Here is a 14981-nt window from a genome sequence, read left to right as displayed (position 1 = left end):
CTAGCCGGTGAAAAGTGCGGCTGAAAAGAGTTTTACTCTCTGTGACCTTGAGCAGGCTTGATAGGGTCACAGAGAGTAAGATTTCCAGCCATGCTTTCATTTCCCCTTTTCCTATCGAGCCTGCAGATAGCAGTATCTACTATGGCAGTATCAGCAGGCTTCCTAGGAAAGGAGCAAATCTGTGCAGCTCTGAAGAGGAACCTGCAGTCACTTGCAGCTGAACAGATTGTGTCAGAATGTTGCTTACATTGCTAGATTAGGCTAGCAGCACTCAACACTGTGCTTGAATGCCACCTGCCAGGTTTGAATTAATTCTCTGGGGTTTTTTATACTCACCCTGTTTGTATATCAAACACAACTAAATCTTAAGGCAGAGACTTGGATACCAAAGACTTCATTTTAGCTCTGACATGTCCTGATACGGGCAGTTCATGTTCTGTTTCTGCTTTTTTATGATGTGTGCAACAGTGCTGTTCCCACAGAAGAGCCAATTCCTTAGTGCAGTTGAAATACAACAATACAAGGACAGAATATTAGATTTCCAAGCAGAAGGGATTAGGGGCAGGGCAGTGTGTTGGAAAGGACAGGTAGGGACAGGTGTTGGATTTTTACAGAGCAGTGTTCTGAGGAGGGTAGCCATATTGATGTCTGCCTTAAAAGCATGTTTCCCCCAGTGTGCTGGAGTAGGCATGATGGCTCTTTCTGTCATTTCATTACAGCAGAAAAGAAGATCAGGACCAAGTGGAAGGTAAGGAATGGAGTAATGTTAAACCTCAGCTTTTTGAAGTGCCTAATCAGCAGTTAGATACTGGAAACTGATACACCTAGTTGCAGCTAAAGGGCGATGAAAACTTCAGTTACAAAATATCACTGAAGGTTTTTGCATGTGTAGGCTGAAATTGAGCATTTCAAACTTCTGTGAATGGAAATTGAGACTTAGAAGAGCTATCTGAGCCAATATTGAATGTGTTGGATGGGTGTTATACAAAGGAACTGAAAAACAGTTGGAGAATCCACTTTTCATTCTAGAAACAGTGAGAGGCAATAGTGTGAGTAGGAATTAATCATCTCACTACAGAGCAGTGCTGAGGGATCCTCTTTTTGTAAACCATGACAGTACAATTCTGAGTAGCACTGCAGTGTGCTGTGGGGTTTTTACCCCGTGCTGCCAAGAGGTAGCACAGCATGAAGCCTCTCTCGTGGGTCTGCTTGTGTCCTGGGTTCCACCTCCTGTATTGATTGTGTGAAAATAGTAATTGCATTTTGGTGCCTCAGTTTCCAAATCTAATACCTTAAGCTTCAGGAATAATAGCGACATTTAATTGACTTTTTCTCTGCCATTTTTCCTCGGGAGGTATTTACTGGTTTTGGTGTTTTGGGTGATTGCAAAATTTTCCTACACTGATGTGAAATTCTGTCAGAACAAGACACAGTTACTTGAAGTGCTTATAACAGTAGCATGAAACATGGTGCAAAATTTGCATTTGTGTAATAACAAAGCAAATAATATTTTTTTTCTTATTTGTTCCTTTTTAAAGTATGGTGGGCTATTTGAGAATTTTTTCCCCTGCTGATGGAAATTTGCTTTACTGCTACCTTTGTTTCAAGACTGAAACAGCTGAAATGTAGCTTTTGTGTGGCATTGCTGCACATCACTGGGCCTATGTGATCTATTCAATAAGAGTGGATAAGAACAGTGTGAAAATCCTGAGATTTAAGAGGGAAAGAGTTTTATTTTGCTTTTCTAAATTATCTGGGGGGACTGTGAAGAAGGCTTATCAAATATTTTCTAGCCTAGTTTATTTGAGCCAATTCAGTTTCCAGTTCAACTTGGAAAAGTGCAGGGGGGGTGTTGGGTTTTGCTTTACTTTAGTTGCTTTGAGTTTTTTTAAATTCACCCTACAGTTTTAGAGTCACTCAACACTCCAAAAAAGGATGTGAACTAAATGAGTACATTTTGAGACTTTCTAATTTTTTTTTCCCAGAGGAAGCTGATCAGGGGAAAGAGTAGCAAATTATCATTATTCTCCATTTCTTGGCATTGCGAGATTGGCCATTGTGTTTTTGGAATCACAAACTTGATCATGAAGTTGAGGGCTTGTGTGCTGTCAGCTACACCCAGATGACAGGCAGTATTTAATTTATAACTCTTCTGGGTTGCAAGTTTCAAAAAATGTATTTCCTTAATCTGGAGGAAAGAAAACTACTTATCATAGAAATTATATTTATTGAGTCATTTGATCAAAACTCCAGTTTTCTGCAGTGCTGTTTTATTAGAAAATTTAACATTAGAAGTTAGGTCTTCTTAAAATCATTTGGCCTAAAGCTCATGGACTCCATGGGAAAATCACCTGAATTTTGAAAAGAACATAGAGGTGGTTAAGTCAATCTATCCTTTCTTTTACAACTGTTTTGTATTTTCCCCTTTAAGCTGAAACCCACAGCTCTCATATTTCCAGTTCCTTCCTGCTCAGAAATATTTAATAAATTGCCTAAGGGGAGGCTAAAGAGGAAAGGCTGCTGTGCTTGATGCCCAATAGCATAAGAGTTAAAAAATAATTTGAAAATATGTTACTGGAACCAGTTTTTGGTAACAGTGACAGTAAGTTTAGGTATGATGTGGCAGCCTGCTGAGGGAAGGAACTGTTTCTGTGATGTGTGCTGGACGTGTGATTCTGGCAGGAAGTGGCACAGTGAGAGGACTATAGATGACTGTTTTTTGAGAGATAGGAATGTTCTGCATTATATGTCCTTAGCTGGGTTTGTTGCTTCTTGTGCAATGATTTTACCTGGTGTTTTATTTTTTGCTGTAGAAACTTCTAATAATGAATATTCCACAGTGGTACGAATACCCAAGGCAACTGATCTTGAATGGATTTTTTCCCTGAATGAGGAGGAGAATGAAATTGTACGCAGAGAATTTTATTATGAGCAGGTGAGGTCATGAGAGAGTCCAATATAAGCAGTTCACTGGAGAGCTACCTCAATACCTATATTTGCCTGTCTTTCCTCAAATTGTCAGGCTCCCAGCTCTTCCTTGTGTATTGCCATCCTTAGCCTGCACAGTGACAGCATAGTGTGTGGCCACCAACTGATAGAACACTGCTGCAAGTTGTCCCAAGGGCTCACTAATCCTGAGGTGGATGCTGGACTCCTCATGGACATCATGAAACAATTGCTCTTCAGTGCTAAAATGATGTTTGTAAAAGCTGGAAGGAGCCAGGACCTAGCTCTCTGTGACAGGTGACTCTAATCAGATATTCACTAGGATATATTGTGGTACTGTCAAGAGCATTATCTTTTTTCGTTGAGGAGTGGAGGTGGAAGGGTTACTTTGTGTGGACCAGTCTAAATGAGAATTTCATAATGCAGGAATAATGGGACAGTTCTTATAGGAGAAGTTCAAGTAATATCACTTCTTAACAATTACTGAGAGAATTCTCTGACTAGGAAAAAATTATTCACAAAGATGGGTACATATCTTATTTATGCTGTTGTGTATCTGCTTTCAATCTGTATTTTAATACAGGATTTTAAACCTGTGCTTCCTGAGAATGAACATTTTACACTTCTTCACGTTTTGTCCTACAGAGCTTGAGGTGGCAGGTGTGATATATGAATTTCACATGTACTGTTTTGCTGGCATCTTCAGTCAGTGTGTTAGACCGAACATGGCAAAGAAACCCCAAACAATAACAAACACTCTGAAGGGATTGTATGATGGCTAGAGAAACATGATGTACTGGTGATTAGAAACCACTGTCATAAGAATTGTCTCTGCATAATGTTCTTCAATGTACAGTAACAGTGAGAGTGTATGTGTTTGTTTAACCTCTAGCTACATCAGCAAAGTGGATGTGTTGAATATTTTGGTTGCTGCTGCCTACCGTCCAGTGCCATCTTTGGATCAGATCCTTCTCCCAGCAGCAGTAACAAGACTGAGAAATCAGCTTTTGGAAGCAGAGTACTATCAACTAGCTATAGAGGTAACACTGGTAGAGGGATGTCAGCGTTAATTCTTCTGTGGTGGCTTTTGTTTTCCTCCCTCCTGACTTCAGGTGGATGTGATGTGGGAAATGGACAATATTTAAACAGTTACAAACTGAGATTAAGTTTCTAAACATGGAAGAAATAATTTTCTGAACAATGGAGAAAATTTCTGAGACAGAAAAGTCCTGCTGTGGAGCAGCTGCAGAAGGGAAGGATAAGCAGCTTTGTTTTCTGGTAGAGTTAAGATTGGAATGGACTAACTGCAAGGAAGTCATTAAATGGGGGAATCTTGCAGCCAGTAGAAGGGATGAGACACCCTTTGTGGCAGGACTTCATCTGAAGCTTGAATGTTAGATTCTATTTGTCTGTAATCTGACAGCAGACATTGGTAAGGCAATGATTTCCAAGTAAATGGTTTCCCAACCATTTACTTGGGAATCAGCAATGTTGGCAAATCCATACCTCAGAGCTCATCTCATGTGCTTTATCATCATCTAATCCTGCTCCCAGGATTTTGTAAGCCTCTCTTTTTTGGCATTGCACTGTGTTAAATACAGGATTATGATACTACAAATAGTATTAAGATTTGTTAAGCAGTAATAAACAGCAAAAATAGATGACCTATTTGAATAGAAATAGTTCTTGTTTAAAAGCAGCTAAAAGAGCTTTAGGTCTGCTAAAGAAAATCAGGAGTAAATTTTATCAGCAAAGTTGTGTGAAATAAAAAATATCTTGGCAGTTCATGAAGCCAAAATATTCTGTTGCCTTTTGCCTTCTGTTGCCTTTTTTAAAACCACAAATTTGATGGATTCTGCTCTGTAAAAATCACCTGCTTTAGAAAAGCTGATGTGAAAATGTCCTGGTTTAGAACTCACAACTGAAATTTCCCAGATAAACAGTAGTTTAAACTTATACAATTAAAAAAAGTCCACATTTGTAGATCATGGGTGTTTTGGTAGTTGGCTTTTTGTGCCAGTAATATGGAAATTATCAACATGGGTTTTTTGGATGGTTTTTCAGTTGTTTGTTTTTAATGGGAAATGTGCTCTAGGATGGGAAAGGTCAGAATCACAGACTGTGTGATAAGCCATTTTTCCTATTTGCTGTACTGAGGCTGTGTTGTAATATTAACAAATGATTTTGAATTTAGGTTTCTACAAAATCTGGATTGGATCCAGGTGGAGCATGGCATGCCTGGGGCATGGCTTGCCTTAAAGCTGGAAATTTAACTTCAGCAAGAGAGAAGTTTAACCGATGTTTAAAGCCACCTATGGATCTAAACCAGCTGAACCATGGTTCAAGGCTGGTCCAGGATGTGATACAGTACCTGGAGTCCACAGTGAAGCCTGTACTCATCACAGTAAGAATCTTAAGAAATTATGGTTTAGTATACATCTTACAGGAATGCATGTTACAATAGCAGATGATAGGGTGTTTATTTTCCTTCTTTATCATGATTGTGTATTGCAAACTGAATATTGTTGAGAAATTTGTTAGCTGTTTCATCACAGTGAAGTGGTGCCTGAGAGATTGTAGATTTTACAGCAATTTGGGATATACTTTGTGGAGGGAAAATAGGCTGTACTGGATAATGTACTATTCCTACAGTCTTAAGAAAGGTAAACTCAATCCCAGCAGTATTTTGTGATACTGCAATGATGCAATTTTCTACTGAAACTCTGGTAACTTTATAAAAGTTCAGAGACTTTAAAATGCTTTCCCACTCCTCTCATCAACTACTACATGGTTTGGAATTCTGTTTAGGTACCAAAAAATTACTTTTTGTACTAAATAACTGCAGAATCATGATGATGAAAGACCAAGTACATATTTTAGGACAAAAAAAAGCCTCTTTGAACTGGGTTGTTGAACAACATAACAGAAATGCTGCAGGGCTGAGGGACAAGACCTACCTGAGAAGATTTTTTCTTGCTGATCACCTGTCATTGGTTCTCTGTGTTAATGGTAGGATGATGATTACTTTGCCACATTGAGGGAACTTGAAGCAACACTGAGAACAAGAAGTCTGTCTCTGGAGGTGATGTGTGAGGGGAAGATTCAACACAACAGCTATTACCAGGAGTGCTTGTTCTATTTACACAGTTACGGCACCAATCTGGCAATAATAAGCTTTTACATGAGGCATGACTGTATGAGAGAAGCACTGCTTCACTTGTTAAATAAGGTGAGTAGTTCAATTTTCATCACCAAAACGGAAATTTGAAAAACAGCAGTGAGGATCATGCGGTGTTTGGGTGGCTTTCTGCACAGGAGTTTGCTGAGGTCCTGAAATGCTGTTATACAAACAGTCCAGTGACTGACAGGAATTCAATGAGACAGAAGAGCAACACTGATCCTTACAGATCTAAAAAGAGCATGCAGTTTTGGTGCTTTTTATAGAGGTCCTGCATCAAGACCTCTTTGTCTTTTTTTCTACAAAGTTGAAAATGTGGGACTGTTGTCATAGAGTTCAGAAGAGAGAAGGAAATTTTTGAATTCCAGAGTGCAGATAACATTAGACACTGCTCCCTATCCCGTGCCTCTGTCTCATGGTGTTGTTTGTTGAATCAGATCACCCATGTTTGCACTTCTGTAACCATTAGGAATATAAGGGAATACAGAGGACAGAAGTCTAGGGAACCCAAAATGTGGTTTCCAGCTCTCCCTTAAGGAAATTGCATAATGTAAGAGAACTTAAGTATCTCTGGAATAAACAATTCTGTTGTGCTAAACTACAATTAAATTTAGAATTTATTCCAGGTTCTAACCAAAACATTAAGGGTGCTTCTTAGGAAATGTGAATCCATTATATCTCACCAGCTTGTGAGAGTGTGGTGTTTCCTTTTCTAAGTTGCTGTGCTTGTGTTTGAATTACTGATTATTTTTTTATTATTTGAAATAATTCTTACTGACAATGTACAACTTGAAACACCAACTTCCATTGTCTTTATCTGGTTATGAGGTTTGTTAATAGAAAATTAAGTTGCCTTATCTGCTCTGCTTTCTCACTGTACCATCAGTCATTCTAACATCTTAAAGTCATCTGCATATTGAATTACCTTTTTAAATTTATCCTTTACATCAGTTTAAATCTGCTTTTAAAGAAAAGTTGCATATTTTTACAATGTAGGTGACATAATTTAACCTCTTAAGTAGCAGACTTGGAAAATCTCTAGACAGACAATTTGATGTGGAAGTTTTGGAGAAGGAACTGGTAGTAATCATACAAACCAGAGAGGAGGGTTGGTTCCCCTAAAGCTGTAAGGTACTAAATTTCTGACTAAATATTTTGCAGTTGGTTGTTTGGAGACATTTTATGTGTACAGACTTTGTCACTTGTATCTTACTCTGAGATTAAAAAAAAATTCAAAAGTTTCATATCAAGCCTTTAAAACATTTGTGGTGGCCCTGATGACACATATTAATGTTACTGTGGAAAGAAGCACATGTGAAGCTGCATTTGCAAGACCACAGTCAAGAGGTCAGGGGAGTAAATATCCTTTCAGGTCACTGCTTGTGAGGTTTCATCTGAGAAACTGTGCTCGGTCCTGGGTTCCCATGTACACAACAGACACTGTGGAAGTGAAGCAAGTCTAATTGAAGGCCACCAGAGCATCTAGGGGCCTGAAACACCTGATATTTGAGGAGAGTGATGGAGATAGGTTTTTCCTGCTGGAAGAAAAGGCAAGAGAAGATCTGTGTGTGCTGTTTTCAGCTAGCAAGTGGGTGATTATGGCAAAAATAGCCATGCTTGTCTCCTATGTGCCCAGTAAGAGACAGTGGACACAATTGGGAGCAAGGGAAATTCCAATTGGATATAAAGAAAAAGGCTTGGGGTTTGTTTGAGGGGGGGTTTATGCCTGTATTTGGACACAGGACCAGGGCCACAGGGAGGCTGTTGAATCACTCTACTTTGTCATGCTCAGAACTTGACTGGACAGGTCTAGAGCAGCATGACCTAACTTGGAAGTCATTCTTTGAGTGGGGTTTTGAACAAAATAACCCCCAGAAATCCCTTCCAGTGTCAATTATTTATTAATTTTATTATCTCTGTCACTTAATATGCCTTTATGTTACATAAGGAAAATAAACTACAGTGGCTTTGCTTCAAGCAACTTTCTGTTTGCGTAGGAATCCCCATCAGAAGTGTTTATTGAAGGGATCTTCATTCCAAGTTATGAAAGTGGAAAGCTGCATATGTTGGAGAACTTGTTGGAAACCATTGATCCAGGATTGGAAAGCTGGGGAGTCTATTTGATTGCAGCCTGCAAATACTTGCAAAGAAAGAACTATTACCATATTCTGTATGAACTGCAACAGTTCATGAAGGTAAGTTGAGGGACAGTGCCATCTCTTTCAATGAAATGCTGAATACCGTCAGACTTGTGGTTATTTACTTTGGTCTAAACCTGCATGTAGGACAAGTATATTTTTGCCTCTTTACAATCTTAGAAAACATAGAAGGGCCTGAGCCTTACTAAAGGTGACCTGACCCATGTCATGGCTCTGGCACATTGTATTAAAGAAAGCAGAGCTCTGCCTGCTCTGTGTGAGCCCTTCTGTGCAGATAGTGATCTCTGAAGGTGGGGTCCTGTGCTCCATCTTAGTGCTGAGTGCATTTCTTCCAGGATCATGTCCGTGCTGCAATGACCTGCATTAGATTTTTCACTCATGGAGCAAAGTCTTACACTGAACTTGGAGGAAAACAGATGTGGCTTCTAAAGATCAAGGACCATCTCAAAGTCTATCTGCAGGAGGTCTCAAGAAGTTCAGGAAGGAAAAAAATGGCATTCACTTTTCGGAAGAAAATGTCTGCTACAGACGTGTCAAGGTATTTATAAACAAGAAGCTAAGTTTTAGGAGAGGAGAAATTCAGGCTTTAGACTTTGGGGCTTTTATTAGTTTCATTTAAGTTGCCTTTAGCTGACACTTACTGGTTGTCCTTGACACAAAACTGCTTTTATGTAGTTACAAGTGTAGGATTCCCATCACTTTTTCTCCTAAAAATCCAAACCAGGATATGGGCAGTTGTTTCTACTAAAAATCTGTATGTATATCAGACTACCCTCCTTCAATTTAAAAAACCAAACAGGAACCCTACAATGCATAGACAATTATACATCTTTCCCCAGGCTGTTTTTTTTTCTTTTTCTCTTCCTTTCCTCTCCAAAAAGCAAGCAGCTTTGTAGTGCTTCACTGTCTACTGGGGTTAACTCAAAACACTGCACTATGTACCAATTATAGGTGCCAGAGGTAACTGGTTTCCTGTATTCAAAAGCCGAAGTGTAAATTACGCCTGATCTCTCTTGTACTTGGGGTTTTATATCTTGGTTTTCTTAGGGGCTTTTTTCTTTCTTTCTTTTAGTCTAGACTCTTAACTTAACTTAAACCTGGAGGGGCGTGTGTGTGATGAGGTGAAAAAGGAGGAACAGATATTTATTTGGGGATCCAGTTTCTCTGGCTCACTTCTTTGAAATAATGTGAATAATTGCTCATCTTCAGTTTGTGATGTATGTTAAGTGCACAGATCTGAAAAGTAATATTGCTGCAGACTTGTACAATGAACAAAGTCGAAAAGCAACTAAAATAATTTTTCATAAGTATGTCTTCTTTTGAAAGATATTGAAGAAATTAGTTCATATAAATAATAATTGACACTTTCTCTATTACAAAATGAAGTCAGAATTTTTTCACTATCTAGGCACATCAATACAGTTGATCTGCAGATGGAAGTAACAAAATTCCTGCATCAGTGTGAGAGCTCTGGAGCCTCTCAAATGACAGACTCCTCCTTACCCACACTCTTTGGAAACAATAACATGAAAATGGATGTTGCTTGCAAGGTACTAATTGCTATTTTAAACACAGCTCTATTTTTCATTAACAATACTAACTTGTAATGCAGGTTGAAGCATTTGATGGTTGAAGCAGTTTCTTGTATTTTTTTGGGCCCGTTACTTACGATGTCTTCATTTATGAAAAAATAATGTTTTTCCTCAGAGTAGCAGAGAACATGTGAGAACTTCTTCTCTTGAGGAGCTCATCTCCTCAAAGTTCAAATTTTCATGGGCAGAGCATCCAAAATACAAATAGTAATATTCCTTTTGTCTGTGCACCCCATTATATTTGGAAGTGAGGCAAATAATGCAATAATTTTAACCATTCTTAACTTTGGCTCATCTCCATGTGTAAATTGCCTAATGTCCCTTAGGGGAAGCAGTGTGTGACAATAGACCCTATAATTTGCTGTACTTCTTGGGGTGGTGCTGTTTTCTGTTAAGTAATGCATTTTATTTTGGCCTCTGGGTGAAAGCTGAATTTGCATTAATGTTATTTAACCGTACATAGTGAAAAAGGAATGTGCATTCCCAGACTTGTCTATGCCTCTCTTTTCAGGTCATATTGGAAGGCAAAAACATTGAGGAGGGGTTTGGGATTGCATTTAGAGTTCTTCAGGTATGGAAAAACTTGATATAACAAGCAATATTAATGCAAAGTAACTCCTGAAAGCAGCAATTATTTAAACAAAAGCCTTTGCCCCCACCCCCAAATGTATTTTAATCCCCTCAAAAGCAAAACTTTTTAAGAAAAAAGTCACAAGTTTAAGTCTCACATGTCCATGTATTTGTGGAAGCTTGATAATGAAATTAAGATGCTGTTTCTGCAGGACATTTCCAGAGTAATTGGATCCTACAAAGGAGTGAAGTACAGCTTCTCCTTTTCTGTGCACCTTGTTCAGTGCCTGAACTCTGGCAAGCCACAGTCACAGATGTGTGTAGAGACCTCTCACCTGGTGCCTCTCTGCAGTTCATGACAGTCATGCAAAGACAGTGTATAAATAAGGCCAGGGCTCACTCTGTTCTATTCTCCTGATTTGAGAGCAAAATTAATTAACTGGGAACTCTGGCTGGGGACCTCTCATTCCTCATATCTGGGCAGAAGTTGAATGATTATCAGTCAGCATAGCTCATAAGTCTCTAAACTCTTCTGAGTGTTTCTCATCCATATAGTCCCAGACAGTAGAGCAGGGCACTTTTGGACAGAGGTGGCACACTGAAAGAGTATTTATGGATGTGGCAGGCCCTGCTCCTTCTTTCAGGTCAGGATGTGACAAGACAGAACTCCTGTTTGCAGGGAGATGGAGAGCCTTAGAAAAACAGCACTTCTAAGCAGCAGCAGCCACTGCCTCCAGTAAAAATGGAGCAGTGAGTCCAGCTGCCTGTCACTTCCATTTCCATCCTTTTTTTTTCTTTACTTACTCATTGCAGGATCGGTTCACAGCTTTTATCATCTCTTCCCTCATGGTCAATTGCCTCCTGTTTGGGGTATTCAAAGGGTGGCTGTTGGTGGGGAGGCTGGAGAAATATACTGGGAATGTGCTAAGTGAGGGAGAGGTGGGTAGGGATCTAGGAAAGAGCTTTTGCCAGAAGAAATAAAACTGATTTTTTGCCACTCCTGAAAAGAAGGCAGTAACAGCACTCTTGTTCTTGAGTGATTTTTACAAGTCTGGTCATAAAAAAACCTTTAAGTCAACCTGGAGCAATGGTGAGTGGAAAACCAGAGGCTCCCAAAACAGCTTTGAGTTTTTGGAGCGTGGTGTGGTATTTTGTCCTCAGGAGAGACTGTCTCAGTTGTGTAGACTCCCTCTGAGCAAACCTGCTGAAAACGTTCACTGTGTTGCTCTGATGTCCCAACTACCTCTAGGACTTCCAGCTGGAGGCTACAGAAGTGTACAGCAGAGTGGCCAAGCAGCTGGTGAAGCAGCAGAAATACAGTGAGATCCAGCAGCTCCTGAAGTGTGTCAATGAGTCTGGAGTGGCAGCAAAAAACGATGGGGATAACATTATCCTAAACTGTCTGAATGAGTTCAGAAACATTCCTGCTGAGGTAATTCTGTCCTGCATTGTGTCTCTTTTGAAGTAAAAAGGAAATAGACCATACAGGCTGCAGGGAAGTCCGGTGCCTGTATGCTCTTTCAGTGAGTCCTTCAGATGCTCTGGCTCCTTGCTGTGGGCATAGCTGCAGGGTGGGAGTGCATGGCTTGCCTTGTACAAGATACTCTGAGAGGAAGCCATAAGTAGCTGTAGCACTCTCCTACCCAGCACTTCCCAAATGGATACCCGTGGAGGGCACAGAACATTTGCTTCACAAGGTCCTGTCAAATGCTGCAGAAGTGTTCCCTTCAGTGAGGCCTCCCTGGCTAACACAGAGGAAACTCCTGCCTCCATAGGAACCAATTTTGTGGTTCCCTTTGCCTACCACAGTGTTTTTTCCATTCCAGTGAAGGAAGGAGATGCACTCTGCTAGTTCTATTAATTAGATTAGGGGATGCTGTCCACTCTTTGGGTCAGGGTGGGCCATGGGGTAACTGCTGCTGGGATGGGGGGAACCTACAAATTCATTTCATGCAACACAAGCCATGTCCAGGAGAGACTCATAGCATTCTCTAGGGATACCCCCCAGAGATGGCAGGCAGGAAAAGCTGTGGGGAAGGGGAAGACTTGGAATTAGTATTTTTTTGTATTTTCTACATTGGCAACTCTTGCAGCTGGGACAGTCTAAGCACCTGCTGTCATCTCAGCAGCCCTGCCTGTCCACAGGGGTTTGATCCCTGATGGGGTAAAGTTTTTCAGACTATTATCACTTTAAATGTGAACACCTTTTCCCTTCTTTGGATACAGGATCTCGATAATCTGATTCAGGATATGGACAGTGATGAAAACAAGGTAAGTAAAGTAGCAAGAACTAAACAGCCCAGTCTTGGTCTGTAGCTTGCAGGCTCTTTTTCACTGTCTTCTCTCTCATCCTCATGCAAATATGATTTTTGAAGGCTACTACCTAGATTGTAGAAATCACAGTGAATTCCTCAAGGCCATGGTAATGTGTAAAGCTGTGACATAGAGGTATCAATTGAGTCCTATTAGTTCCCTGAGAGCCCTCAGAGAGAGGGCTGGACATTTATTAGAGTGGGAGGAAAAGTATTTCAGAAAGGCACATTGGTGAGTTTATTGGTTTGTTCTCACATAGATGCATGCAGGTTTCCAGTAATAGCAGGCAGCTGACGATGACCACTTCAGCTTATTGTTTCAGGATTGTACTATTTCCATGGTGATCGAGAGTTAAATGATAAAACTTCTCCAGCTTCTGATAGACTTTTTCTCTTAGAGGAGATGAAGCCTAAACTAGTTTATTTCTTTGTTGGCTTTCATACCAGGCAGCCAAGCCACTGGAGAACTGTGGATCCTTGTTTATAGAAGTGGCTATGACTCAGCATTTGGGGATTGTTGTAGATCCTGAGTGGCAGTGGCATAGCTGGGAGTAAAATCTAAAGAGTTTTGACAGTCCTCTGTCTGCTCTGAATGGCAGACTCACTGTTGTAGGCAGATTGAAAAATGTGCTTTTAATTCTGCTTTTCTGTAATATCTATCACTGAAAGATGGGAGTTGTTCTAGAACCAGCAGTGGAAGAAATGACAGATTCAGACACTTTGCTGTGAGGATACTGTAATTAATGCATGAGATGGGATTCCTGAGAGTAATTTCATGGTCATAGAGTAAAGGAGTGTCTACAAGACACAAACTTAATAAAATACACCTGTTCGCCCATTTCTTTCCCTGGGATCTGCTTCATGCCACGCTGCGTTTGGTAATGTGGTGCTACTACCTCGCATGACAGGCCTGTAAAGCGGGTATTTCCCTGGGGTCCTTGTTGAGCTTGCCCGGTGAGTTTGCTCAGCTCTCTGACCGGGCTGTGGTGTCAGATCCAGGCGTACCTGCTGTGCAACAAGCTGCGCTCGGCGTACCTGGTGTCGGTGCGGCAGGAGCGGGCACGCGCCGTGCAGCTGGTGCAGCGCGTGCGGCAGCTGGCCGACAGCAGCGGCGACCACGTCGTCACGGCCATCTGCGCCCAGTGGCTCTCCGTGCACCAGCCCAAGGGCAGGAACCGGCTCCCCCAGGGCACCAGGAAGTGATGCGCCACTGACACCAGCCGTCCTGCCCAAGGAGAAGGCTTCAGGACGGCTCAGAGGCGTCTGCTTCCGCAGCCTCTAGGTACAGGGGAACTCTGTTGGCTAAAGGTGGTGGCAGATGGATGTCGCTAATGTGCCTCTGGTGAAAGGAAGGGAACTAAATTACAAGTGCCAGTCCTGTATTCTGACAAACAGTCACTACCTCAGGGTGTTTTTTGGCTCTCTTTTTGATGGGGGGGGGGGGGCATTTTCAAACTGAACAAGCAAGGATTTAGTTGTATGGAAGACAGCACTTCTGTTTCTGGCTTTAGTTTTTGGGTTTTGTTGGCTTTTAATTTTTTGGGGGGGGGGGGTTGATATTTTTGAAAAGCACTGGACTTATTTATATATGTTTTATTTTTAATCCAGAAAACATATGTAGAGAGGACAGAAACATTTTATCAACTCATTGTAGCCTAGAGTATAAAATTTTTGTGATGTTTCCTGAAAAGTTTTCAAAATTGGAGAATTCTTCTGTTTCAAAGACTAAAACTCAGATTTTTTTTTAAGCCTCTAGAAAAATCATTGCTACTTCTTTTTTATCCCCCCCCACCCAGTATAGAGTACCCATTTTTTTTAGTTTGTTTGATAAGGTAGGAGCTGATTCTTTTGGCAGATTTGAACTTACCAGTGTTCACACACTGTGTTTTGTGTGCCATAGATGTGGCACTTGGTCTAGTGCCAACTAAATGAATGAAGTTATAAAGGGCATGTGCTGTAAGGGAAGTACAAAGGGAAAATAAGCCTTTAAAATAACTGAAAAATCATGTGCCTCTTTCTTTACTGCAGTAATACCCAATAAATCATTGTGCTGCAGCTTTATGACTGAATAGTTGACAGTAAACTTCCACAGTTTTTCATTAGGTATGGCAAAGAATAATGACAGAGCAAGCTGTGGCAAAATTAAACAGGTGGTCTGTATCCCTTTCACATAGGGATGTATTTATTTATTTATTACCAGAATAATTTGTCCCTGTCAAGTACA

General features: G+C 40.6%; 1 protein-coding gene across 5 annotated transcripts in view; it reads left to right on the top strand.

Annotated features, from left to right (window-relative positions):
* The window catches only part of ZFYVE26 (zinc finger FYVE-type containing 26), a 46394-nt gene extending 32417 nt beyond the window's left edge, over positions 1-13977 (top strand). For 2 of the 5 annotated variants that reach the window (XM_054275803.1, XM_054275802.1), the window contains exons 29-41: positions 720-748; positions 2814-2935; positions 3023-3243; positions 3839-3986; positions 5141-5350; positions 5960-6175; positions 8122-8319; positions 8619-8821; positions 9692-9833; positions 10387-10446; positions 11695-11877; positions 12672-12716; positions 13751-13977. In XM_054275803.1, the coding sequence (XP_054131778.1) occupies positions 720-748; positions 2814-2935; positions 3023-3243; positions 3839-3986; positions 5141-5350; positions 5960-6175; positions 8122-8319; positions 8619-8821; positions 9692-9833; positions 10387-10446; positions 11695-11877; positions 12672-12716; positions 13751-13960 (1987 nt within the window). In that variant the 3' untranslated portion in view covers positions 13961-13977. The remainder of the gene's footprint in view (positions 1-719; positions 749-2813; positions 2936-3022; positions 3244-3838; positions 3987-5140; positions 5351-5959; positions 6176-8121; positions 8320-8618; positions 8822-9691; positions 9834-10386; positions 10447-11694; positions 11878-12671; positions 12717-13750) is intronic. The other 3 variants (XM_054275806.1, XM_054275804.1, XM_054275805.1) reach the window with 3 other exon arrangements.
* The last annotated feature ends 1004 nt before the right edge of the window (positions 13978-14981 follow it).

Source organism: Melozone crissalis, unplaced genomic scaffold (genome assembly GCF_028551555.1).
Source record: "Melozone crissalis strain CALT ecotype California unplaced genomic scaffold, PUWL_Pcris_2 ptg000018l_1, whole genome shotgun sequence".
Taxonomy (NCBI): Eukaryota; Metazoa; Chordata; class Aves; order Passeriformes; family Passerellidae; genus Melozone; species Melozone crissalis.
This window is presented reverse-complemented; position numbering and strand designations above follow the sequence as displayed.